Source organism: Electrophorus electricus, chromosome 14 (assembly GCF_041902795.1).
Source record: "Electrophorus electricus isolate QZ-2024a chromosome 14, ASM4190279v1, whole genome shotgun sequence".
NCBI lineage: Eukaryota > Metazoa > Chordata > Actinopteri > Gymnotiformes > Gymnotidae > Electrophorus > Electrophorus electricus.
The window spans coordinates 13,264,171-13,291,331 of record NC_137510.1 but is presented as its reverse complement, the minus strand read 5'-3'; the positions used below and the strand labels follow the sequence as shown (position 1 = coordinate 13,291,331).

The 27,161-nt window shown below is 38.6% G+C and overlaps 1 protein-coding gene across 1 annotated transcript in view; it reads left to right on the top strand.

Moving 5' to 3' along the window:
* Nucleotides 1–26,788, top strand: part of cep162 (centrosomal protein 162) — a 31,161-nt gene extending 4,373 nt beyond the window's left edge. The window contains exons 3-26 of the mRNA XM_027002276.3: nt 4,426–4,578; nt 4,688–4,871; nt 5,020–5,102; nt 5,530–5,597; nt 5,912–5,942; nt 6,032–6,157; nt 6,333–6,515; nt 6,699–6,780; nt 6,875–7,127; nt 7,865–8,096; nt 8,359–8,510; nt 8,814–9,002; nt 11,512–11,649; nt 12,677–12,789; nt 13,405–13,510; nt 13,600–13,726; nt 13,831–13,994; nt 15,517–15,621; nt 15,916–16,170; nt 21,536–22,185; nt 22,271–22,412; nt 25,058–25,156; nt 25,797–25,931; nt 26,011–26,788. Of these exons, the coding sequence (XP_026858077.3) occupies nt 4,426–4,578; nt 4,688–4,871; nt 5,020–5,102; nt 5,530–5,597; nt 5,912–5,942; nt 6,032–6,157; nt 6,333–6,515; nt 6,699–6,780; nt 6,875–7,127; nt 7,865–8,096; nt 8,359–8,510; nt 8,814–9,002; nt 11,512–11,649; nt 12,677–12,789; nt 13,405–13,510; nt 13,600–13,726; nt 13,831–13,994; nt 15,517–15,621; nt 15,916–16,170; nt 21,536–22,185; nt 22,271–22,412; nt 25,058–25,156; nt 25,797–25,931; nt 26,011–26,232 (3,992 nt within the window). The 3' untranslated portion in view covers nt 26,233–26,788. The remainder of the gene's footprint in view (nt 1–4,425; nt 4,579–4,687; nt 4,872–5,019; nt 5,103–5,529; nt 5,598–5,911; nt 5,943–6,031; nt 6,158–6,332; nt 6,516–6,698; nt 6,781–6,874; nt 7,128–7,864; nt 8,097–8,358; nt 8,511–8,813; nt 9,003–11,511; nt 11,650–12,676; nt 12,790–13,404; nt 13,511–13,599; nt 13,727–13,830; nt 13,995–15,516; nt 15,622–15,915; nt 16,171–21,535; nt 22,186–22,270; nt 22,413–25,057; nt 25,157–25,796; nt 25,932–26,010) is intronic.
* The last annotated feature ends 373 nt before the right edge of the window (nt 26,789–27,161 follow it).

Genomic DNA, 27,161 nt, shown 5'->3' with positions numbered 1-27,161 from the left:
AGCATACTGGCTGAAGAAGCTTACTGCACTCCATAAATGCCTGGCAGATGAACCAGCTGCTAACATATGGAACCCACACTTAAATGTTAACTGTGCCTGGCGATACTGATCCTGAAGCACCCCGAGAAAGGGCAATTCCATCCAACTAGAGGCCAATAACCTGCCTCTGCACAACTTGGAAAATCCTGTCAGGCATCACTGCAGCTAAGATGAATAGACACATTGCTATAAAGGCATTGGCAAGAGTACCAGAGGAGCCAAGAATCAGCTGCTAGTGGATAAAACAGTCACTCGAGACTGTAAGACCATATAGGCCAACCTGTGCACCACCTGGATTGACTACAAGAAAGCCTATGATTCAATTCCCCACACATGGATCCTGGAATGCTTGAGGCTATATAACATCAACAGGAGTCTAAGAGCCATCATTAAGAACCCTAGAGGCCAGCTTCAGGCCAATAGCACAAGTCACCATCAAGTGCAGGATTTACCAAGGAGATGCCCTGTCCCCGCTACTGTTCTGCATAGGCCTGAACCCCCTCAGTGAGTTCATCACCAAGAGTGACTACAGATACCCGCTACAGAATGGAGCAACCATCAGCCACCTCCTCTACCAGTTGTATTCCAGAATTGAATGAGACATCGCCTCTAATACATCTCACTAGGGTATACAGGAACTGTATTGGAATGTCATTCGGACTGAATAAGTGTGGCCAGATGGTTACAAGGAGAGGGAAGGTAGCTAGAGCTGAGGGGATTGTACTATCAGTAGGCAACATAACAGATGTTGAGGGCAGCTACAAGTACCTTGGAATCCCACAAGCAAGTGGGAATCACAAATAGGCCACAAGCAAAAAAGCTACAGCCAAATACCTAAAAAGAGTGAGTCAAGTCCTGAGAAGTCAGCTGAATGGGAAGAACAAGATCTGAGCTATCAGCATTAAGAAAAGATCTGGGCTATCAACAAAAGACTTGAAAACCCCAGAGATATTTTATTTCAGGCCCATTTGTAGGTGGATTATCATAGACTATTAGTAGTAACATTTGCCTGAATGGATTTCTTTCTGTAGTTCCAAAGATGGAGAAGTAAAGTCAACAAATGTCATGGTTCAAGCAGTGAGTGTCAACTCCATTGTTTTATACCCTTAGAGAGATTACAGACTGTCATATCCAATTATCAGGTGCACTTTGACTTGACAAGGTCAAATCATTCTAAATCATGTGGAACTAAGCCTTTGATCATGCTTAACTTTTGTGAAAACATATGATGTGTGGGAAAGGTAAAACGTGGAATATGAATATATTGGTTAAAGTAAATGCAAACTGAATTTATGCTGAGTATCCCTGTACCCTATACATTTTATATTATAGAAAGATAAGAAGAATGTTTAGTCCAAAATATGTGACAAATTGTTGTACCTTGGTGGCATGACAGTGATGTCAGTAAATGTAAGATTAGTTATCCTTGTCTGAGTAGACCCAATGTTTGATAGAGGGCATGCCCTACACATTTCCAAGTGCCAAAATAATGCAGTAAATGACCTTGCACACAAAAAATATAATGCAAATAAACAACTAAGCCTACATGTTAGATATCAGCTATCTTCTCCTTTTTACTTCTATTCAGTTCACAGAGGATAAATTAGCATGTAAATGTCCCAATGTTGTGTACATAATGTAGAAATGAAGAAAACATTTACTACTCATGTAGGCTGCACAGAATCATAGGCCTATATGGCCAAATGGTATCCCCAAAAATATGAGAACATCAGACTTTTCTTTCCAGTAATTAAAATCCACATAGGTATAATGAACAAACATGGCAAGCATTCAGAAAGAGATAAGTCATCTCCTTATCTGCTTTCCTCTTTTCTTTTCATTCTCGGTGAGAGCTCACGAAGCAAAGGAAGGAAATGAGGAGAGTCAAATGATGGGAAACACGCACGCTTACTTTTACTACGTAGGGCCATCATGTCTGACATCTATTGTGTTTGACATCACAGAGCAAAGGATCACTCTTAAAGTTCACACAGAGTTCCTTTGACAAAGTGTATCAAACATGTCAGCATCAAACATGTCAACATGCCATTGATGTAAATTCATATTTATTTATTTTTCATAACCTTCAAACAAATGTTAATTTGCTGTATTGTTTTATCTGTACGCTATATGAAATGCATTCACATTAATTACTGCTGCTAATAGTCAGACACACCAATTAACCAATTTTTTTTAAGTTTAAAAAAAATGCATTACTTATATGGAAACGGGTTGAAAAGTTTTAGCAATTCTGCTCATCTACTTATGTGTTAGGACAGTAGTTAAGATGTACTTAACATATTTGGTATAACTATCATAAAACCTGTCCCTTATAAGTAAAACTTGTTATTGTTTGGCATTTAAACTGTCGGTATGCATAGGCACTCTCTGGGCAGTCGTTTAAGTGTGATGGAAACAATTTAACCAACCAGACACCACTATATGCAATTGCAAAGTATCAGAATCTCTCTTCAAAAGTTCTTTTCAACCATTCTGCCAGGCATTTTGGTAAAAAATTTGTCAAGTCTGGAACTTGATTTTCACCTTACAAACATGTATGATGTAACCAAAAGTACACATAATTGAAGGGCACACATGATGTAATGGGCAGTATCACATTATATGGCCAATTAAACACTTGAAAACAGAATATTGGTGCATATTTCAAAATAATGGACATCACAACTAATGTAAAATACAAGCTTATGTGTCCTGGGAAATGCAATATATTTTTTAAAAACCAAAAACATTTGAAAGGTAAAATTAAAACTACCAGGAAGGTTGTAGACTGCTAAATTATTTTTTTTTAAATAATACACCATATTTTGGAGCAAGATTTCAATAATTGGCATAACTGTCACCTAAGGAATACAACCTGAGTGGCCTCTGTTTCGTCAGTGTCCTCAAGTCTGTCTGAGTAGTCTGAAGTTCTTCAAACACATGGAAAGGGAGACATTCCCATTCAGTATGAAGAACTGTTTTGTTGTTGAGTGAGTGAGTCATTGAGAGAGTGTGTGTGCTGGTGCCTTTCAATGTCAGTCAAGGGACACTGAGTTTCATCAAATTTCCACTTCCATAATTCCAAGAACCAAGGTAAATGTATATTGTGTGTTTCCAGAGCTGTTTTCCCTGAGATTTCATTGTATTTTATTGCTCTGATACATCTTGAAATGATTAAATCCATGCATTTTTACTAATTAATTAATTATTTATATTTCTTACCCACTCTTTCTCTGTCCTTGTCACTTTCTGTTCTTTCCTTCAGGTAAAGCTGACAAATGTGGCTTTTTTTCCATTAAGGATAAAAACATCCTAGCTGTTAACATTCAGTTGGAGAGTAGGCAGAAACAGAGTGCTCTTTTAGATGCAGCTCAGTTAATTTAACTTACATATGTGAATTGAGCTTATATATTAGCCCTAGACTTAGACATCACCAGAAGTGTGTGTTGTCTTTGTTATCTTTGTTCCATGTAGCTTCCAATATATTGCCACACACATTTTTAAGTGGGATTTGTGTGCCGGTTTTTCACACTACTATTAAAAACCTGTTGGTATGAATGCATTTTAAGTCTTAACTTGTTTCTGCTGCTTTTTGTTTTTTGGGTTCCACACCCTCTACTAACCATGGTCTTCATTAAGCCCATACTTAAGCCTCACAGTAAGACCCTTCACATTCAGCCAAGTGGGCAAAAGTTGTCTGCCTAATCAGGAGACTTCCTACAACACAAATAGGCAGAAGAGCTTTGAACATATGGAAGCAAAGATAAACAGTCTGTCATGAATATAGAGAAGCAAAACCAGAAAATTAGTCATTCAAAAAGTGCAATTATTCAGAAGAAAAGGTGGAGGTCAGCAGACGGCAGTTTGTCTGGGTCAAGTGCTAAGTTCAAGTTATGGCGGAGAACTCTCACAGTACACTGAGACACTGAGAGTAGTGCCAGTAAAATCAGAGATGTATGTACATCAATACTGCCTCTTAGAAAACTTTCACTGTTCTTCCTCCTGGATTAAGCTTTTTTAGTTTGTTTTAATTTGTCATCTTTCTGTTCCTTGGTGATGCTTTTGATGATGCTCAAACTCTGAAAAAGTGTTGATTATTTAAAATTAATATTCACGTTCTTTAGTCACTTAAGCCTGATGGGCAAGATTGAGATAATGGAACTAATACCTGCAGGAGTTCAGACTTCATTTTCCTGCTGTCATTTTATAAAAATTAGATAGATTCCCCAAGGAAAACACTTGTTCATTAATCATGTTATCTCAAACTCCAGCTAGAGGCATTATTTAAAATTTGTGAAGATGTTAATGAACCACTAATGGGATCTATACTAGACAATGTGTCATATTTTGGTATATGCCCAAATTGTGATTTTATTTTACTGGTAGGAATGATAGAACCTGGGAAGACCTTCCGCAAATCATTAAGGAGGTCACACTCCGTCCAGGAGATGGAGGAAGATCAGCTGAAGCGACACTGCTTTGAGTACAATCCCAAAGGAGCCCCAGCCATCTTCACTAGAGACAGTCTAGAGCCTGAAGGTTGGACTCACAGCCTTATCCACAGCCCTCTTTGTTTTAAAATCTTTATCACTAAATTGTTTGCCAAGCTCTTCGGTAAGCGCACTCTTATATTTTGGGTTGCTCACAGATTTGCTGGTGGTGACTGGGTCTGCGTTGAGTGCCACTGCTTTAGGCCTGGAACAGGGGCATGGAGAGGAGGAGAGACCAGGGCTTTTAGATGACCTGGGCAGAGGAACCGAGGCTATAGCTGGCCTTACAACACTCAGACGAGAATTGGAATCTTGCAGCTCCACTTTGAGCTCTCCAGAAAGGTGATGAGATGTACATAGCTAATAATGAGCTGAGAGGAAAAAAAGGTCGCTATATGGCTATATGGATATGAAGCATTGTAGACTTAGGTAATAGTCTTGAGTGAGAACGGTTGCAAATTCATGCTTGTAGTTGTGTATGTGCTTTCAGAAGGGAGCATATTGCTATGATAAATCGGAATCAAATGGAAGATGCTGAAAGACTTTTGGCTTCTGCTAAAGAAAACCATCCAGGTGAGTACAACCTACTCCCTTTCCTTGTGTGTTTTTTCTTTCCCAGCAGCCAGTTTCCTCTGCAGTAGGAAACTTCCACCCCTCACAAAACATTCCGCGATGGTGAAACACTTTGTATTTTAGTGCATGTAAACTTTTTGTTTAAAATATTGACCATGCAGTGGTTAGGTTAGGTTACATGCAGTGTAACCTAACAACCTGCCACTTTAACACACTCAAGAAACATAAATAGTAAGCATATAGCTTTGTCTTCTAACATACTGCATCTCTGACTGACCACAAAAACAGCTTGTTTCCTTCCTCCTCAAAGCTGTGCTGTCACTAACTTAAATTGGAATAATTTTGATAATTTATATATTTAATTTATATAAAGGAATGCTTGAGGTATAAATGATGATTGCTAAATGTGTCACTTGTGTCCACACAGAATCTCCTGCTTACAGTGAAGATTTTGATGATGACGCAAGTGACTATCCCAAAGAAGCTATAGAGAAGGTGAGTGCATCATTTGGCATCTTCATGTTTACCTTTAGTCATTTAACTGGTGTTTTCTTCCTAGGGGTTAGCCATCTTACCCCACTGTACTGTCAGACTAGAGCTTTGCGTATGGAGGATTAAATCCATTAATACAAAATAATAATGTTCCTCCCAACCAGATATTTTGAGTATTTCTTGTCTGATAATTGATGTTTGATTTGGCCTTTGTAAAATGCTAAAAATGTATAATGCTCAGTGTAATTTTATCTATTACTTTAAACATGCTGTGTTAAGGAATATGGGTGATTTCCTTGCCTTTTTGTTTGGTTTAGAAACCTGAAAGGTGTGGGATGTTGGCTAAAGGTAAGCAATTTTGTGTGCATCCATACCTATTTTGTGTGTGTGTGTGTGAGAGAGATACATACATACACTGATGTTTTCTCTTGTTATAGTGTCGCTGCATGATTCTCTCAACTCAACGGATGGCCCTGTAGTGCCTCCTCTAGGCAGTGAAGTGGTAAAGAGAACAGAATGGTCCAGCTCCAGAATGGCAGATGCATCAGGGCCAGCAGCCACAGGTTTGTTCGCATCTCTACTGATCATATTGGAAAAATGTGCACCCTGTAGTCACCGTTATCGGCCATGTCTTTTTATTTAACCCATTTGTTCCTCCTTATTTCTTGTTTGATTTTAAGTCTTTACATGCTCACTCCCTCTTTCTTTATGTCTCTCTGCCTTTACTGCTGTCTCCAGGTCAGTCATATGGTCAAAGTGGGGTGAGCGACATGGAGGCACTGCAGGAGGCGTACAGACAAATAAGTCACTCAGTGGGGGAGTTTGAGGAGAGAGAGCAGGAGCCCAGCAGGAGCCCTGCTTCCCCCGTCACTCCAAAGTGTTCCAGAGAAACCCTGAAGCATGTTTCCACTGTAGAGTCAGGTGAGTATTAGTGACAGGTGTCCAGCAATGAATCTTGTTTCCTTTTTATAATGAGCTTTTTAGTAAGTTGTCAAGGTTTGATCTGATCAGCCATGGTTTTAAATGCCAGGAGGGGTCAGATCACCAAGGTATGTACTTGGACCCTCTATTAAAATCCATCAAGACCTTGTTTTTGTGTTGAAGACTTACCAACTGCAGAGGAACTTATGCGTGCTATCGGACCAGATTCTAGTTTCACATATGACTCGCCTCTCCATCTCCAAAAGTGAGCTTCATAGAATGCATTACGGATGGATATATACATTTTGGTGTCAGAAATCATTAAGGATGGAAAGATTGAATCTGTACGTCTAATGCAGTGAAGCAGCAGTCGATGTAAATGCTGAAAGGATGGCTTCAGATCACAGTCCTGTGAGAGCTAAAACTGAGGTCTCTGCTGGGGCTCTCAGTGGGACGGCGAGCGAGGGGCCCACAATGATGGTGCTGAACCCAGCCTCCCCCCAGCAGAGACACATGAACATCACCGAGGAGGTAAAAAGGCTCATGCAGGAGAAGGAGATCTCCCCTCAGGAATCCACCAGTGTCTCCAACAAGGGCAGGAAAAAGCAGCAGGTGAGGAAGAACTGCAGGCATTCTTTATTTATTAATACGTCTAATGGAGAAAATTGGTTTACATAAACACATCAAGCTAAATATAACAATTGATAAAATCACATTAAATAGAAACATTTCATTTTCAAATCTGAAAATGAAACAAAGGGTTCATACCTACTTACATACAGAAACCTGAAGAAATTTCATTTCACTTGTCCCTCTCATTGACCAACAATTGCACTGGGGATAAAATGGAGTCTTGGAGTCAAACTGTTGACCTTGGTGTTACTACCACCATGCCCTACCTGCTCTAGCAGGTGAACTGCAGGTGTAGATCTATAGATCAAAATTACAAAATGATAGTGTGCCTGAAAATTTAATCAAAGATTTCACTCTCTTGTACAAAAATGAATACATTTACCTCCTATCCTATATGTATTTGGACTCTTCCTCAGTTCTGTCTGACAGAGAACCCTCTCTGCATTCATTTATTCCAAAAAATGTCATTATTGGCTCATTATTTCTGTTAAATACCACCTAAAGTTTCTTCTGTGTGTTAGTCTAGAGAGATAATAAATAGAGTACCAGGAGTTCAAGGCCTGAGAGGGAGAGAAAGTAAGAGCAAATTATGATTTTTGGTCTTTTCTTGCAGATTATGGCTACAGGCCCTGCCTCTTCATCTCACTGTGCTTTCCTGTGATTGTGATAATGATGATAGTGATGGTCACTGGTTTGATATGAAACCTTTATTTTAGGTTCTGGGTAGACCCAACACCACAGCTCCTTTTTCATGTTTATCTAAAAAAGCTCCAGTCCCATCTGGGAGAAATAAGGAAGCTGAGATCGGGCTGAGATCATTACCTAAGACTTCTGCACCCAGCAAGACTGGTCAGATAGTTAAACCACCATCTTCACTGGCTGCAAGAAAGAGTCGGAGCCAAATCGCCAAAAGGACATCCATTCATAGTCAGACACACATCAGAAAAGGTACTAACCTTTCTGCTGGTGATTTAAAAAAAAAAAAGTAAATAAATATAATTTATATTTATAGTGCTTTAGTGTATTATATTTATGACAATATAGCTCTACCTTTAGCTTCCAGCTGGGAAAAAAATACATTTAAATTATAAAGGAAAATATAATTATATATACATAAGTCTTCTGAGTAAGTGCAGTGGTGTTAACCACAGATATAAATGATGAATAATGCTTTTCTTTTAATCACAGCATTTTGCATGTTTCTCTTCAGGTCCTGACTCTGGTTTAAAAGTTAGAAATGAGCTTCTTACTTCAGTACAGTCCTTTGCTTCATTCTTGGAACACCAAATGGAAGCCAGTGGTTTGCAGACAGACTCTCCTTCCCAGTCAGATGGCAGCACACAGCATAGGACCGAGAGAACAGTGAGTAAACGACTGCTTTATCACCCTACCTGCAGTGGCCACATTAACATTTACAGCATTTAGCTGACGCTTTTATCCAAAGCGACTGACAATTATGACTGAGTACAACTTGAGCAATTGAGGGTTAAGGGCCTTGCTCAGGGGCCCAACAGTGGTAACTTGGCAGCAGAGGGCTTGAACCAGCAACCTTCCAATTACAAGTCAAGTACTTTAACCACTGAGCTACCACTGCCAAGTGGCCACAAGCTCAGTGATGCAACAGCAGACTTTACCCTCAGATTCCCTTTGTGTCTGCTCCATTAGCACAAGTCAGGAAAGGAATTGATGGGTAACAGAGGTGACAGGGGTCCAGACAGAGCCTCGGAACATTCCTTCCTGGACCGTCTGTCTGACCGAGGGAGAGAACTTCTCATCAGCGAGAAGCAGCTCCAGGAGGAGCACAGCAGAGAGGTCAGCGCTCTTCGGCAGGAGATTTACATGCTGGAGAGCAAGGCAAGTGCTTACACAGGCTCACGCTGCTTTACGGGTGTTGTAAGGGCTCAGCGCTGTACTAAGGGGACTCAGTGAATCGTGGTACCTTGAATTAACACTGACATTATATATACAGTTATGTGCAAAATAAAAGCAGTCTAACATCACTAATGTATTTAATTACTGATTTTGGCCGAAAAGATAATACAACATGGGAACAAATTCATGACTAGTTGTAGCCGAGTAATGGGCAACCAACAGAATCAACAGTCATGACATGCACACTGCTAATTGGGTGTAAATGATTCATTTAATGAAAGGGGCGTGTTCAAATTAATAGTAGTGTGGAGTTCAATTAGTGAGGTCATTTATTCTATGAAGAAACAGGTGTCAATTATAGCTCTTATTTAAAGAAGGAGGGCTCAGTGAGTAAAATGGGTTGTTCCAGACATTGTACCGAAGGAGAAAGAACTTTGATCAAGAAGTTGATTGGAGAGGGAAAAACATATAAAGAAGTGCAGAAAATAATTGGCTGCCAAGCTAAAATGATCTCAAATGCTTTAAAATGCCAAACAAAACCCAAAACACATGGTAGGAAAAGAAATACTACCATCCGTATAGATCATAGAATAAAAGGAATAGCAAAGAAGCATCCAATGATCAGCTGCAGGGAAATCAAAGGAAATCTTCAGTTACCTGCGTGTACTGCAACAATCAGAAGACGCCTACATGAAGCCAAACTATATGCAAGAAACCCTCGTAAAGTACCATTGTTGGAAAAAAAAATCTGTTGAAAAGGTTACAGTTTGCCAAAGAACACATTGACTGGCCTAAAGAGAAGCGGAGCAACATTCTATGGACAGATGAGAGCAAGATTGTTCTTATTGGGTCTAAAGGCCACAAACAGTTTGTGAGATGACCCATAAACACTGAATTCAAGCCACAGTACACTGTGAAGACTGTGAAACATGGAAGTGCAAGCATAATGGTTTGGGGATGTTTCTCCTACTTTGGAGTCAGACCCATTTATCGCATAATAGGCACCATGGACCAGTTTGAATATATCAGAATACTGGAAGAGGTCATGTTGCCTTATGCTGAAGAAGAAATGCCCTTGAAATGGGTGTTTCAGCAGGACAATGACCCCAAACACACCAGCAAGCAGGCAACATAAATGTTATGAAGTGGCCAGCCCAATTCCCAGACCTCAAACCGATTGAGAATTTGTGGAGTGACATCAAAAATGCTGTTTTTGATGCAAAACCCAAGAATGCAGAAGAACTCTGGAATGTAGTCCAGTCAGGCTAAAATATCTGTTCGCAGGTGTCAGATGTTAGTTGACTCCATGCCACACAGATGTACAGCAGTTGTCAGAAATAAAGGTTATACAACTAAACATCAGTTCAGTGATCAACAGAAAAGCTAAATCTTTAAACAACTTTCAGTTTATACTGTAAATACTTGAATTTGTAAATGAAAATGAAGACACTGCTGTTTTTTTGAACAGCCCATTATTCTTTTTTCTTCATTTTCAGTTTAAAAATGTATATTTTGTTCATGTTTTCATTTGGAATTGAATGTGCAGTGCTCCCAGTGCCTTTGTGTATATGGAAATAAATGCTGTTATGAGGATTGAGCTTTTTCTCAGTTGTTTTAAACACGCTGCTATTATTTTACACATAACTACATACGTATATAAAGGCCATTAGGTTATTCACTAAGTGGAACAGTAGATAAAGGGGGCGGTCAGGCAAAAGTGCTGAAAGCGTGAGTACTTGTGTTCAGTGAAGTCAGATTGAATGGACATTGGCATACCAAGCAGAAAACCAGAAGAATAACACAGCCTAAACAACAATTAGGCTTACCATGTTTTTCATTTTCTCTGAGAAATGTGTGGGTTTTAATGGAATGGCCCTTCGGGGGATATTTCTGCATCACTGGTTGCCATGGTGTTCATTTCACCCCTATGTTTGTGTGTGTGTGTGTGTGTGTGTGTGTGTGTGTGTGTGTTGGTGTTGGTGGGGGGGGGGGCTGTGTGTGGGTGTAATAGTGAATGAGTTCATGTCCTCCATTTCTGAAAGTGTTTTGTAATAGAGGGCCTGGACCTCTGAGATGAGGCATCACAAAGCTTTCAGTGGTTCTGTTCTTCTGTACCTCTGCTTAACCTAGATAAGATTTATTGTTATAGTCTTGTTAGTCCACATTTGAGCTCTTTTAGAGTTTCTGTGTGAACATATATGCTGAATGGTAATAAGACTGAATGTTTGTTTCTTTAGTAAGAATTGATAGTTTTACTAGTTGTGAATTAAATGCATTAGCTTTGTGTATTTTTGAAAGCCGCATTATAATTTGATGTCCAAGCATGCCTTTATTATTTACAAAATACCCACAATAAATATTAAAAAGTACACACATTTTACCATGTGCAGTGATTCTTGGCTCATTATTGATAATGATAATGAGTTAGAAGAAAGTTGTTTGGTATAATTATAGATAAAAATTTATAAACCATGAAATGCTCGATCTTCAGCTACACAGTGTGCAAGAGGCCAGCAAGAAGCAGAGATGGAATTTTGGTGAGGCCTCAGACCCTGTAACAGAGGAGAAACTCAAACTGATTGAGAAAGAGATGAAGGAACAAGAGACTCTAATCCAGGGCTACCACATGGTAAGAGAGCATCTTCATCCTGGTCTTTGCACCTATACAGAGCACATATGCAATAAGTTGCAGTTTACACAATGTGGTCTTTTTTTTTTTTTTTTTTTTTTTTTTTTTTTTTTTTTTTTTCTTGTCTCTTATCCTAAAATGTAAATATATTAATTTAATAGGTCCTTGCTCTACAACATAACTTTAAATTAGAGTGGCTTTAAGTGTGATTCATGAGTTCATATGCAAAATAATTATACTATATTGATTTAGAATTGCCCATTATTTTTATATACACATTGGCTGAACTACCTTACAACCTAAAAACATGAAAGAGAAGGAAAGAGTATTGCAGCAAAGCGTAAATAATAGGTTATTTTAAACAACCTATGGGAATAACCTACATATTACCTATATGTAATCTACATATCGATCAACAAGACCAATAAAGGAGACTTATTAATCAACAAATTTGTAATAAAAGTATGCCTACACATTAATAGGAGGATCAGGAAGGAAAGATAGCTGTTGAGAACAGTGAAAGACCTAAGTTTAGCTAGACCTAGACCTAGACCTGCATGGCATGTTGGTAACTTGTTAATGGCATACAGCTTGAGGTTGAACCGTGGCATACAGCTTGAGGTTGAACCGTAACATCCATACCATGATGATTAGGGACAAATGCACGGACCATTACAACCTTAATATTAACTAATTACATAACGTCTACAAGCAGGCAGTTCTCCTTTTCTGTCTGTGCCTGAAGCACATAAAAGGTAAGCTAAGCACCAAGTGTGCATGTCTTTTAAGATAGGGGTTTTGGCAACTATTTCAGTATAGAAACTATTTAGCATTCACCAATAATTATGTTAATTTAAATCCTGCTTCTGTAAATTTGTGCTTTGTTGGTTTTCTTAAATGTGCCTTAAAACGCTGAGCGCAAAATGGCTGTGTATTTGCTTTTCTGTGTTGATTAGCTGATTAATGATTTAACATTTAAATTACTTGTGTGAAAAAGTCTTCAATGCTTTAAGTTTTGTCTTTGTAGGAGAATGAAAAATTGTACCTGCAAATGAAGGCCCTCCAGGCACAAAGTAAACATAATGAAGAGGCCATGTTTACAGAGAACCAAAGGCTACTCTCAGAATTAGCCCTCACTAAGTAAGACTTTTTCTTTCCTTTCTTTCATTTTTTCCTTCAGGCCCTTTTCACACTATGTCTCATGTGTTTTTAAAATGATGCAAGTTTGTGATACACATTGTACTTTGACATTCATTAACAAATTCATATCTGTATATTTGTATTTGATGTTAGATTTCTGCAACACTTTTGGTGGGGCTATACAATGCACGTGTGACACGTGTGTGTGATATTATACAAATCTGTACCTTTAGTATCTGTAGGGTTGGAATAAACTTGTGCAATGAATGGAGTAATGTATTTCAATATATTCTTGTCTGTATGCATAACTGAGCTAGCTTGTCCAGAGGGCATATAACACTCAGACACCATTGCTTCTGTATGTAAATTCCAGTTAAACATATTGAAAAGGCTACTACAATCACAGCTTTACATAGGACCTGCCTTAGCTTGTGTCAGTCACAATTAGTTTGTTGTCACAGTAGTTTCAGTTCTCATGTACTTCTCAACATTTTAAATATGAAAAAAAAAAGTGTTTAAACGATTATTATAGATTCAGATTATTTAGCAAATCTTTCATGCGTGTCTGCTTTTACAAACATCACTAACCTAATGTGTTAATATTGTGCCTTCCAGGGAACAGTTAAATAGCATCAGCAAGCAGAAGACTGTGGGAATTACAGCTGTAGCAGACCCAGGATGCAGTGTTAAAGTGCTAATGGGTCAGCTGCAGACTGCGCAGGTAAGATTCTCAGCTAAAGAAAAGTTTGCTTGTTTTGATGTGTGGGTTTATGTGTGTGTGTGTGTGTGGGTTTGTGTGTGTGTGTGTAGAAAAAAGAAGCACATCTCCAGGAGGAAATCCAAAGGCTGAAACAAGAAAATCAGGCCCTGCAAGTGGACCTGCAAACAATGAAAAAAGAGCGGGACATGGCAAAAGTGCAGGTCATCTACACCTCAGGTAGACTGGGCCAGTGGAGGTGTTTTAAACTACAGATCTGTCCATGGTAAAATGAGAGGCTTTCTTAGAGCGTGAGCCCCCGTATCTGTGTGGGTTTCTTCCAGGTGATAAGGGCTTTGAGCTGAAGCTGCAGGAGGAGAGGCATAAGGAGGAGGTGGTGGGCCTGAGGAAGAGGCTACAGTGGTACGCCGAGAACCAGCAGCTCCTGGACAAAGACGCAGCTAGGCTGAGGGCAGCCAATGCAGAGACACAGAGACTCACAGAGCAGGTCAGGCATGTGCAACACACATCAGACTGACACATATGTGTTTTGTGAGGTTGCGATTTGCACCACTGAGTACGTTGCATGCCAGTGTTTAATTTTTACGTAGCAACAATGGGATACGCAAGCACATTCAGTTCATACTTAAAAATCAGCCCAAACAAATTTCTGATTAAGCTTGGACCAAAAAACATCCCGTTGTGAGGTAATGTTTTGAAAGTAGGTCACATCGACTGAGTTTGTCATCCAGCATTCATGGACCTCTAGTCAGTCCACATCTTCTCAAGGACTAGAGTTAAGAACTTCTGATCTAGCTATGTGGGAGGCAAGACAATTTTTAAAATAATTTTATAGTTGTAATATTTGTTTATTTGAATGAGCTTTGCAGTTATCTCCTTCATGATTGAAGGGCTGAAAAATCTGTCTGTAGCTTTGAAGTGTCCTTGTATATATTATTATCTATAAAGCCTCTTCTTGAAGTTGCACAAGAAATCATTTTTTACCTATTAATGAACAAAATAAGTCCCACAGTAGATAAATGCTATGTGCTAACCAAATCAGTTCTTAGAATGTACAGTAAAATGCATACATTTACATACATAATCTTGCATACACACACACACACACACATATATATATATATATATATATATATATATATATATATATATATATATATATATATATATATATATATATATATATATATATATATATATCTCACAGACTAATGCACATGAAAAATGTTTACTTACTTTAATAGGTATGATTTAAAGCTTTATTTCTTTTCAAATGGTTTATAATCAAATCAAATAGAATTCAACTGAAAATATAGATCTGCTTTTGCATGTATAAAACAAGCAAATATAATGTTTTAATAAATTAATTGTATGTTTCCATTTGGCCCCCCATGCATATAAGCCTTCCGTTAATGAATTTGCTTTTAAAGCCCTCCCACATTCTTAAAGTGTCTGAGCACTTCTATACACAGTTGTTGTTTTAGCTGCTAGCTCACATTTATATAAAATGGCCATTTTTCCATGCTTTCATTTTATCAATATGCAGATATGTGGTTCCTGACTCCCACATATTGTCTACAGGCTAATTAACTATTAGTATTTGTGTGAAAGACCCAGTAATGTAAACGTATTTCATAATGTTTTGTGTGGATAGGAAGTAACTATGCAGTGGAATCTGGGGAAGGGGTAGTATGGTTCAAATTCATGGCAGTTATTTTCCTATTAAGAATAAACTATTCCTGTTTCCATTTACATACTACTATTTCTTTGCATGTAGAATGCAATGAAATTCTGCCAAATCCAAATGATATCTAATTCTTCTTAGCTCTATTGCATTTTTTAAAAGGGTAGTCACTTTATTGTTTGAAGAATGTTTTGACACATTTCTTGTGTTTTGTGTAATATTACTTCTCTACTGGCTGTATGTTGTTTTTATACTGTTGTAACTGGCATAGTGCTTATGCTGCTGAGTCATTGTGGTGCATGTAAAATGTGTCTCTTTTTTGTAGGTGGAGAAGCTTAAGATGGAGATCTCTAAGCGAACCCACCAACAGCAGAAGAAGGCGAAGGAGAGGGCTGGCGAGGCTAAGAAGATTCAGGACCTTGAGCGGCAGGTTGGGAATAGGCAGCCAAGGGAGGGCTCCATGCTCTCTGAACTCCTAAGCCTAGGGAGACAGCAACTTTATTCTGCATGCTTCACTTATTCTGAGCACGTCTCCACAATAGGCTTAGCATCCTCAGCACAACAACAGTAAAGTCCTAGTTATGCAAACCACCTGTCTGTCTCAAAGCATTTTGTTCCTCTAAAGCCATTCAAAACATGCCTGAAAATAATTGCTTAAGAACAACTGCAGTGGCAAGATTAACTTTTGTATTCAGCACACTTATATTAGTAACCTGTGTCCCAGGTGAGGGAATTGGAGGAGATCCTGCGGCGCAGGCATCCAAATTCCCTGCCTGCCCTCATTCACGCCGCTGCTGCTGCTGGCGCTGGCAGAGAGGAGGAGGTGGGCAGAGTCCAAGAGGGTGCAGTTCCCCTTGTGGACCACACAGTGGCACTGCTGGAGAGACGCGTGCGCAGACTGGAGGCGGAGCTTGAAGGTTGTGATGAGGAAGCCAAACGCTCCCTCAGAGCCATGGAGCAGCAGTTCCACCGAGTCAAGGTAATGATAAAAAGACCTCATTAGCGTAGACAGCTGCTTTAGCTGCTTAGTGTCCTGAGCAGATTTTCTTGGTGTTGAATGTGCAAGGAGTATTCACGTTTTTTATGCTGGATGGCAAGGATATTCAAAACCCCTTTCTCCTTACTCATAGCAATCTATGATTCTTTGTAAGTGATCTCATCATTTTGCTTGTTCTGCACTCTGCAGACTAAATTGGTATTGATATTTAAAAAGTAAATGTGCATTGTCCAAAACTGTAATAGTGGTGGTGTCTTTGATTAAAATGCATCGCACAACTGAAAAAATACAGTAAATTGGCATAATATTGCACAAATAGCTGTGGTTTTCACATCCTGCTATGCTGTCTTCACGTTTCTGCAATATGAGGTAAACACATTGAAAACATTCCATGCCAGATGCAAATGATGGCATCCAGCCTGCATGTTTAACTCAGCAGTAAATGATTCAAACATCAGTGTTTAGAGAGTCAGGTTTTGGGTTGGTTTTTTTGGGTTTATTTGCACATATCCTCAGTCATACATTCACACATTAATTTTTAAAGTATTCGGTAAGTTCTAAAATGCGTTATGGACTTGCAGGTAAACATTGAGTGATGTAGCACATATTACATATTCAACACCCACAGAAATTGCTTCTTTTTGATTGAAAGGTCAATCTGTAGTTAATTTCTTACAACGGGTCATATCTAACATAATTATTCCAGGAATAATTAATTATGTTAGATATGACCCGTTGTAAGAAATTAACTACAGATTGACCTTTCAATCTTCAATGATTGTGCTGAGTTCTACAGTAAGCTTTTTACTAAGGAGGACTGGTGCTCCTGATTTTAAATAAACAGCAGCATAAACTTAATATGAGATCTTATCACTCAGAGGATAATGACATTTAATTTACTTAAGGATTAACTAAAGACAGTTTATGGTTAATCAACATTTATTATGCAGTTTTACTTAAGGTTTCTTATGCTGTGTCTTGCATCTAAACACAAATTGGGTCCCAGCAGTTATCATTTGTCCTACGAGCTGGATAGCCATTTCGCAACTGCTTTTGTTGGTCAGTGCTAGGGCCTTCAACTGATGGTTTATGTGCAAAATCACATAGCTATGTTCAAAATTTATCTGAAGGCAGCTTGGAGGCAGAAGAACCTAGCTAGCTAATTGGTTACTGCTTACTCTGCAGTTAGCGGTACCCGAGCAGTCTCACTGTAGTTGTCTTAATCCTCTACGGTGACTGCAAAGACCCATCATTCTGCAAATTAAAAAAAGTGCTGCAGTTACACAAAGCATATTCATCAAAACGAAAACACATGCTACATTTCCGAAAAGTATTCTTGCATGTTTACTGTTTCTAGAATATACAGAACGCAGCCTTAAAGAACACTGATAAAAATCCCATTTAATGCGACTAAATTTCTGTCTTAATACTTTGTTAGCTAGCTGCATTGAGAATGTGTTACTAATGCATGGCACAGACTACGTTTTCTTTCAAATTTGATAGTTTAGCTGGTCTGTTACAATGACCAGTTTGGTTAGCTGATCTACTACAATGACCAGCTGGTCAGTTGTCTTATTCTTACTATCATATCTGAAGTGTGATGTTTTACATACATACACATTATGATTTGAAGTCAATAACACTAAATGTAGGTATATACACTGCAGATCAAAATTAGAGAACAGCACGCAATTTCCTAAATGTCAAGGTCACTGTGTAGTCCTATGTGAATTTGTCCTAACGGGAGTAAAAGAGCAGTATTTAAGCATATTTCATGAGTTGTATATATTCTAAAGCACAGTATAAAAAATTTAAATGAGATGATTGAAAAAGAACACAGAATTTAGAGAACACTTTCAGATACCTGCAATGTATTGGTGTTAATCTGATAATGCTTAATTATCTGATGAACCCTATTTAACTGGCAGCCTAACTGGCAGACTTTGCAAGATAGTGAGCCAGTCCAAAGTGACTGAAACCCCTCCGGCTGCAGGTTGTCCAGATGAAGGCCAAAGGGGTGACCCTATCAGCCATAGCAAGAGAAGCTGGTCGTTTCAAGTCTGTGATTTCTAGAATATTGCATCTTTACAACATCAGAAACTCATTCAAGTTCCCCAAGAAGGTTGGTCGCCCATGAAAGACAAATGCAAGAGAGGAAAGGATAATGCTGAGAATCTCCATGGGCAATCGGTTCAACACTGCAGCTGGAATCGCTTGCCAGTTCAGCACTGAACAGGGTAAGGATCTGTCTCATCATACAGTGTCTCGACGTTTTAAGAGCATTTGGACTGAAAGCCCACTCTGCAGTGACCAAACCTCTCATTAGCAGAAAGAATCAAAAGGCTAGACTAACCTTTGCTGAGGAGCATGTTGTGTGGACAGACGAGAAGTGATCCAGAGTTCACTCTAATGATGAAAGCTAGTTTAATTTATTTGGGTCTGATGAGAAACATGCTCGTGGACAAACTGGGGGAAGACTGAACCCAAAGTGTGCAAAGAAGTCAGTGAAAGGTGGAGGAGGAAGTGTCATGGTTTGGGGAATGTTCTTGGCAGCAAGAGTTGGACCTCTCATACAGCTACATGGCAGAGTCAATGCAAGTGTGTATCAGAACCTTCTTCAACAACACGTGGTTCCTTCCTTGTGTTCATCACTCAATCAGCCAGCAATTTTCATGCAGGGCAATGCCCGCTATCACACAGCAAAATGGGTAAAGCAGTTCCTTGAAACTGAAAACATTGAAAAAATGAAATGACCAGCCCAGAGTCCTGATCTAAACCCAATAGAAAACCTCTGGAAAATCTTTGGTGACAGTTATGGCCAAGAAACCCACAACAGTCACCGAACTGTGGAAGAGACTGCAAGAAGAGTGGACCAAAATCACACCAGAGCAGTGTGAGAGACTAGTGGTGTCCCGTGGCCGCAGATGTGCTGAAGTCATTCAAAGCAATAGCCTGTACACTTCCTACTGATTGGTGACTGTTGTAGCCTTCAGAAAATTTTGTTGTAATCTTTCTCTGTGCTAGTTATTGCTGTTCTCTAATTTTGATGAGTGTTTTCTGCAAAACAAAGGTTTTATGTTGAAATACCTTGGTTATTTTGTAAAACACTGTTCTAGTGCCATGGTATACTCCTAACAAAAAATCCTTCAAATGTTGACCAATGAAGATTACATTACTTCTGAAAAAATCAAGTGTTCAGAAATTGTTCTCTAATTTTGAACTCGAGTGTAGACAGAAACTGAGTTGTATTAGACAAGATCTCAGTAGGTTTAACTGGACGGTGATGATCAATGTAGCCAGCTAGCTATTGACTGGCAGGCTCAGGTTTACATTTGTGTTAAGTGAGATTTTGAGATGTATCTGTATTCTTTACAACCTGGCAGAAGTAATAAATGCACGAATAAACTAGTTATTATTTCTAAACCATATACCAATGACTATTATACAAATGTCCATCCCCTTTCCGTGTCCCCGGAAACGACACTTCCACTGTTGTTTTGATTGGACTTGCAGCGAATCCAAAGTTTTGTTTTGTGAATTTGCACCGCGTTTCAGAAATGTAATGCACATGTTATTTTAAATAGTGTTTCTGAATTTGTATAGCGTCCATGACTTTGCATCGCGTAGCAATGTAGCGCATGTGTCATTTTGACGACTAAAGTTTTGTGTAGTTTCAGTGCGTTTTTTCATTTGCAGCGTGACAGGTCTTCACGACCGCCGTACTAGACGTACTATTCAAGGCCAACAAAGCCAAAATTTACAAAGAAATAACTGTTAAATCTGTTAACTACTTTTCACGAGAAAGTAGTGGCTAATATTATCGTCGTTTAAACGAGAAGAAATACCACCGTTATACTGGAACATTAATCTTTACATGGCTGCAGAGCCAGCAATTCTGTCCAGAATTAACGCTACGTTTGTACCAATGCAAACAAGCAAAAATGGAGCGTTAGTTGCCAGCAAGCTGTTGCCTTCGTTTAGCACGTTAGTTTGCAAACACAACACCTTGCTAGCTAACAACAAACATGCGAATAAAGAAGATGCAGTTTTAGAGGTTAGCTAGCTTGCCAGATAGATTTGCTACAAAATAAAACAATGTAAAAACGCACAAATTAAATAGCATACATTTAATTGCCCCCGAAAACGTACAGAGGAAGGCTTTTCTAAAGATAAGCTCCGCCTATTCATTATTTTTAAATACATCGGTTATGGTCTAACCCAATTAGGTTCATTACCTTCATAATGGTGATTTTGCACATTAACTTTTAATTTAGTGGTCATCTAGATATATTACTTGACGTGTGCTATCATGTGCACTATACAGAGCAGCCTAATTTTCTCGTCAAGTTGTGTCAAGATGGAGGTCTTCCGTTTCTCCAGTTCCATTCATTCATTCCATGAATTTATATTAGAAGTTCCATAATAAATCCCAGCCTTGACGCTGTGCTCTTATCCAACTTTTATCCATGCCTTTATTGATTGTGCTTCTTGTGCTTTTGCCGGTTGGATAGCATGAGTGGTTTCATTTGTAAAATGAGTCACAATTGATTAATTTTAGTGCAGAATCTGGTTTTAAAATATGAAGGATTCTGTTCAAAAGCATCTGACCCCAACACAAGAATATCCATGCAACAGCGGTCCTGTGGCCAAAAACTGACAAACACGAAGCACATAGCAGCACATTTTAGTTTTAGTTTTTACCCATACATCTGTAAGGGTATAGTGATTTGAAATGGACAGTGCCCAACTGAGACCTCAAGGATCAGCATGCAGTCTGCCTTTGGTTTCTTTTCCTGTGGATATTTTTCGGTTTAATATGCAAAGTGCTATATTGTTGAGATTATGTTCATTCAAAATAAACAAGGTTTTGTTTCTGACCAAGATGAACACTGCTGCTGTGTATGTAAACTATAACCTAGCTTGTCTCTTAATTTGCAGTTATGTGAGCACAGTGGAACTCTGGAGAGTAGTGTTTTATGTTGTTGTTTTGTTTGTTGTTTGTTTTATCTTTGTTGTTTTAAACCATGAACTAAAGAAATTATTGCCCAGCAAAACAAATACAAGCAGTTCTGTGTCATCTGATGATATGACTAGGTTGTCAAGTAATGGCAATTACCATTGTTACCTTCCAGCCATTTTACATTTTACAAATGGTTTTCTTTCAACTTTTATTAGCTACTATGTTTACCAGAAGATTTTTAAAACTAGCAAAATGCTTCCGCCTTCTTCTAAGTAGTCTTTCCCACTTTGTTTCTATGGCATAGATTTTTAGTGGTACATGATGATTTAATGTCTCCATCTTATTCTGGCTCACTTACATATATCAAAAACTGGTATATCTCTGCAGCTCCAGTATGAACAGCAGATCTCAGAGCTGGAGCAGCAGTTAGCTGAGCAAATCCAGGAGCAGCCAAGCAGTTATCCTGAGGAGTCACAGAATCACGCCCAGTTGCTGCAGCAAGAACTGGAGCAGCTGAAGGAGGCTTACCAGAGCCAAGTGACTGCTCTGAAGGCTGAAGTGGCCACTCTGCAGGAGCAGCTCCAGCAGGCAAAACCCACGACACAGTCACACAACCATTCCCGTAGCCCCTCACGACACCAGAAGCAGACAGATGCAGCTCAGACAGCCCGCATCGAGCGCCTGACCCAGGATCTTGCAGGCAAGAGCCGCACCATCCAGGACCTACACCGTACTGTGGAGCGCCTGCAGAGAGAGAGGAGGACCATGCTGTTTGCTCCAAGCCTTGATGGTGGCAGTACACAGCCCAGGCAGTACCCAGTCCCAGCCAAAGACTGCCCTATGCCCACTGAGACCTTCCCCCCTACCCAGGATGAGAAGGAATACCAACCCAGGGCTTTCTCAGGGTCACATATTTCTGAGGTGCAGAAGGAAAACGAGAGGCTGAGGCTCAGACAGGAGCAGCTGGAGATGTGTTGGGAGCAGGAGAGGGTTTTACTGCAGACTGCTGTCACACAAGCACAAGATGAACTCCACAGGTAAATAACAAAGACTGTAAGAAGACTGATATATCTAATGCGCAATGTAGATAACCCTGATAAAGCTGTGCTGTATCGTCTTTAGGGCTCAGAAGCGGACTCTAGAGGAGCTGGCCTCACTCAAGGTTGACCACCAAAGAGAGATAGAGCACCTTGTGGCTCGCCATGCCCTAGAGCACTCTTCCTCTAAAGTAGCTGAACTCATGAATCAAGTCAAGGCACATGAGGTTTGTTTTTGTTTTTTTTATTTATCTACCACAACAGCACTCAGTGTTTTACAATGAACTCATATTAAATAAAACCAAAAAAATGTTTTAAAATAGCAAGAAATTGCTGTACAGATTTCAAGAACATGAATAACAAATGCGATGAGACACTTATGTTGTTTATGCTATTAATAGATACCAGCTGTGTGAACATGTTTATTAGAAAGAGCATGTCAGCGCTGCAACCAATTTGCTTGCTGGCTTATCAGCTCATTACTGTAAGCTTGTCTGAGGTGTGGACACATATGAAGTGGTAACATAAGTTAGCTTCCATTTATAATCAAGCATTTCACACATTCCTTAAAGATTGTCATGTTATAACGTATTTGTTTTAATTGCCTGCCAGTGGTTTCATAAAAGTTTTACAGTTTTTCCCCTAAGCAAATGTTCATCATTAATATCCGTTTCACATTTTGTTTTTATGTTTTGCAGTTGGATTTTAACCTGTTTGCTTTATGGTCATGGATTTGAAACTGTGCTAGGACTTAATATTTCATGCTGCTTAGGACTTCGACTAAATAATCATATAAAGACCAGTCACAGCCTCTTGGCCTTAAGCACCACTGTCAATATGAAAAGCATTACCAAAGTATTACCACTGGCAATGTTAAAACCTTTTTTTCCTAAATGTATTACTAAACAAATGAATATGCATATTGTGTTAGTAATGTTCAGAAGGATTGAGAATATTGAACACCTTCCCAGAACACCTGCCCAGACTTTAGGGCCAGAAACAAGTAAGCCCAGAACCCACTAGTTAGGACCATAAACAGCAATCTCCGTCTGTTACCTTTTGCTTTTTTTGAAAAATAAATATCAGTCATCTGTCTTAGTCCCTATTGCCTTTTAAAAATGATACAGATGGACCTATCCTTGACACAGCAATCTCTTGATATTTACAGACCAATTTACAAACTTCCCCTTAACTGAATTAATGAAAATTACTGCTCAAAAAAGCTGTTCAACTTCAAGCTTTTATTATTGAAAATGTTTTTTTATGAGCCCTTCAAATCTGTTAAACACAGTACACTAAAAAGTTTGCTCTTTTGGTTAATGACTTTCTGCTTTCCGTCTGGTCCTCTTAACTTCTTCCTCCTCATCATCCTCATTGCAGCATTCTAGTACTGTAGCACTGTAAACTAGAGCTGTGCAGTTGCTATGATTAACCATTGAATTATTATTCTTCGTTTTCACCGTCTTGTCAATTCTTTGAAGTGCTTCATCAATATTTTCTATAAATCTATTTGTATATCTATCTGTTCTTACCTTTTATTGTTGTTGTTGTTATTATTATTATTATTATAGCTCAACGTGATACAAGTACGTACTTAATACCTATTACAATGGCAGAATGTGCGGTATGTGAGATTATGCAACAGTATCTGCACAGTTACAAATTATTTATTAAATATCCAAATTACTGGCTTATGCCTTGTTTTATGGTATATTCAGGAAGCGTTTAATTAAGCTGATCTGTTTTTAAATTTTAACAATACCATTATTTTATTATTTTTGAGCTTTAAACATTGTGATCATTGTGAGTCATAGTAATAGTTTGAGATACATGGTTTGCAAGTATCATGAGATCCAATACCCAGCCCTACTGTTAACCATCAAATGCTTTATTTACCATCTCTTCTCTACTGGGTTTGCAGGTGCTTCCCTAGAATTGTACCACTAATATTAACAGTGAATAATTTATCACTACAGAGAAATATAAATTAAGCATGGCCTCTCTGATTTTCTGGTCCCCTTCCTTTTATAATAATGTTATATCATTCAACTATTGTCAGATTTGTCCATAGTCATGGATACAGCTTTCACTTCTATGCTGATAAGACTCAAAAGAATTAAAGCACCAACTCCATCACCCCTCTTCCACATCAGGCCTATAAGTAAGGCATGTTATCTCTGATCTAAAGATAAATACAGAATATGTGTCCTAGACAAACTGTTCCTTATCTTAAATTCAGAAGAAACTTAAATGTTGCTGGTAGACCCAAAACTCAATATTGTTAATCGCCCTCAAGTTGTTAGAAACTTTGGTACAGTTAAATTCATTGCCTAAATTTGAACATTGTCTTGTTCAAAGCTGCATTTTTTGATAACCATGACAATGCTTGCCATTGCCATCATGACATGAAAGTAAAACACTTGTATATGCCCTCATTGAATCTTTTATTGATTAACAACACCCCTTCTGCTTTTTTGTAACAGGCTCTGTTAACAGGCTTTTATCATATTGGGATCAAATATCTTGGGACTTTCAAAGCACTTTATGGTTTTATCCTTTCTTATCTCTGAGCCCCTTCATTTATTACCACCCTCTTCATACCCTGAGGTGCTGCATATAGTGTAGCACACCAGGCTGTTCTCAGTGAGTGAAAGGTCATTCTGTATTATGGGACCAGGCTTAATTTTACTATATTATACTACTTTCTGAATGATCCTTAGAAGAGGATGAATATATTTTGGAAAAGTTGACCAGTAACTAGTTCAAGTTTACATAATTTAGATAATTAGATATAGTTTATGGAGATACAAAGTTGTAATTATGTATACATAGTTAAATAAATGTTATATGTTTGTGTATTCATGTGTTACAGATCATGGTGCTTCATTTGCGTGAGCAGTTGAAGGAGTTGCAGGGTAATAAAGATGCTCTTTCTGTGTCTAAACTCCGGGAGGAGACTTTGCAGAGCCAGGTAACCAAGACATTTCATTATCCAATATTCATCATTGAAGATCTCCTAAAATATGCTAATACATTTTGCCTTTCTGTCAATTTAATGCATACACAGCTTGACCATTGTTTTCACTTTTACAACTACCCAGAACAATTTTTTCCAGTCTTTTACCTCTATTCCTCTTCTAAGGATCTATGTAGTAGATAGGTATTTATATAAATTCCAGCATTCGTTAGCCTTCACAGATGAAGTGACTCACCTTGGTATCACCTTCATATGGTAAAGTGGAGTTAAGTGTTTAGTGCTAATGCACTCAGTGGTGTTTTGCTAAAGAATTATAAATGAATTTCTTTTTGTTGCCATTGGTCTACCACGTAGATCTTGCTTGGACAGTCTTCTTGCATACTGCACCTTTTTACAAATAATCCATTATGCCTCATTGTGATCATACCCATGTAATAAGGTAAAGGTAATAATTGGCAACCAGTATATCAACCAAAAACAAGGACTGACAACCAAGTAAATGAATCTAATTTCATGACTATTCAGGATTGTAGTACTTGATAAATTGTGTGTGTGTGTGTGTGTGTGTGTGTGTTTGTGTGTGTGTGTGTTTGTGTGTGTGTGTGTGTGTGTGTGTGTGTGTGTGTGTGAAAAGCTGACAAAGCTTCTAGATGAGCTAAAGCAGGCAAAAGGGCTCCACAGTCCTGGGCTGAGACACTTTGCCAGTTTGGAGCGCAAAATCCATACAATGGAACTCCGATACAATCAGCGTGAGCAGGAACTAAAGCAGGTATATGCATGGTGTTCACACAACACAAGCCCACACTATAAACACAGGCACCATTTTATTACTGTTTGTCATGCTGCAGATGATTGCTCAGACACGGGCCATGGTGGAGCAGGAGCAGGAGGCTGAGGTGGTTCGCTGGAAGAGGCTGGCTCAGGGAAAGAGCAGTGAGCTTGAGGCATTCAGACTGGAGCTGGACTCTATATTGGATGTGCTTCGAGAGCTCCAGAAGCAGGGTGTAGTTATTCCTGCTACAAAGCACTCCTCTGCTGCTGGCTTCATATTTAAACCACTCCAATCCTGACCTGGTACATTTCCATTAATTGATCTTTTCACTTGGTTATGCAACAAATCTGTGAAAACAATATAACTAATATGGGAATTGCTACTTCATCTCTTTAAAGCTGGAGCTAGTGTCGAGCCATCCCACATTGAGTACAGATAACTTAAAAAAACAAATGATGATTGAATGAACTGTATGCCATATTAGGGCTAACAAAATGGAATATTTGAAATTCTGTTTGATTTTTAAGAGAAACAAAAAGGAGGAGAGAAAAAACTTGTTACATCTAGCTTCTTTATATGCCAGCCTTTTCAGACAGTAAAGTCAGAGAGTCTGGACTTTAATGAAGACTATTCTTATGCTCTGCTGTTTCCTTTTTAATTTTATTTCTACCCGGCATACCTGCCAATTTGCTTAGCACTGCAGCACTACCAATAAAATTTTAATTAAATTCCCAGCTATTAAATTTTCACAATATGTACAACCAAACTGTCATTTTTAATGTACATTTTGAAAAGAACTAATTGTATTGTGTGCCATTTTAAATATTTATTGGTATTAAAGTGTATTCAAGCAAGTTTATTTGTTAATTTTCCATTATCATCTGTGCTATTTTACACATTTTCCAAAAAATGCCATCTTTACAAAATGGTGTATTTTGACTTTTAACTCTGGATGAAGTGTTTTATGCAGCAGTTCCTTGCAGAGATGTTGAGGGCCGTGCATGCTATTTTCTCTCAGTTATTTATTTTTTATTTTTTTAATATAAATGATCACTGAGTAGCGGGGGGCCAAAAAAGCAAATTGGCACTGCTCTGTGGGTGTAAGGGGTGGTATTACTCTGCCCTGTCATTGACTGCAGCACTAGTCAATCATGGATGCATGTGCTCACTACACCCTTCGTGGTTGGTAGTTGTTATGACATGTGGGAACTGACATAACGACTAAAT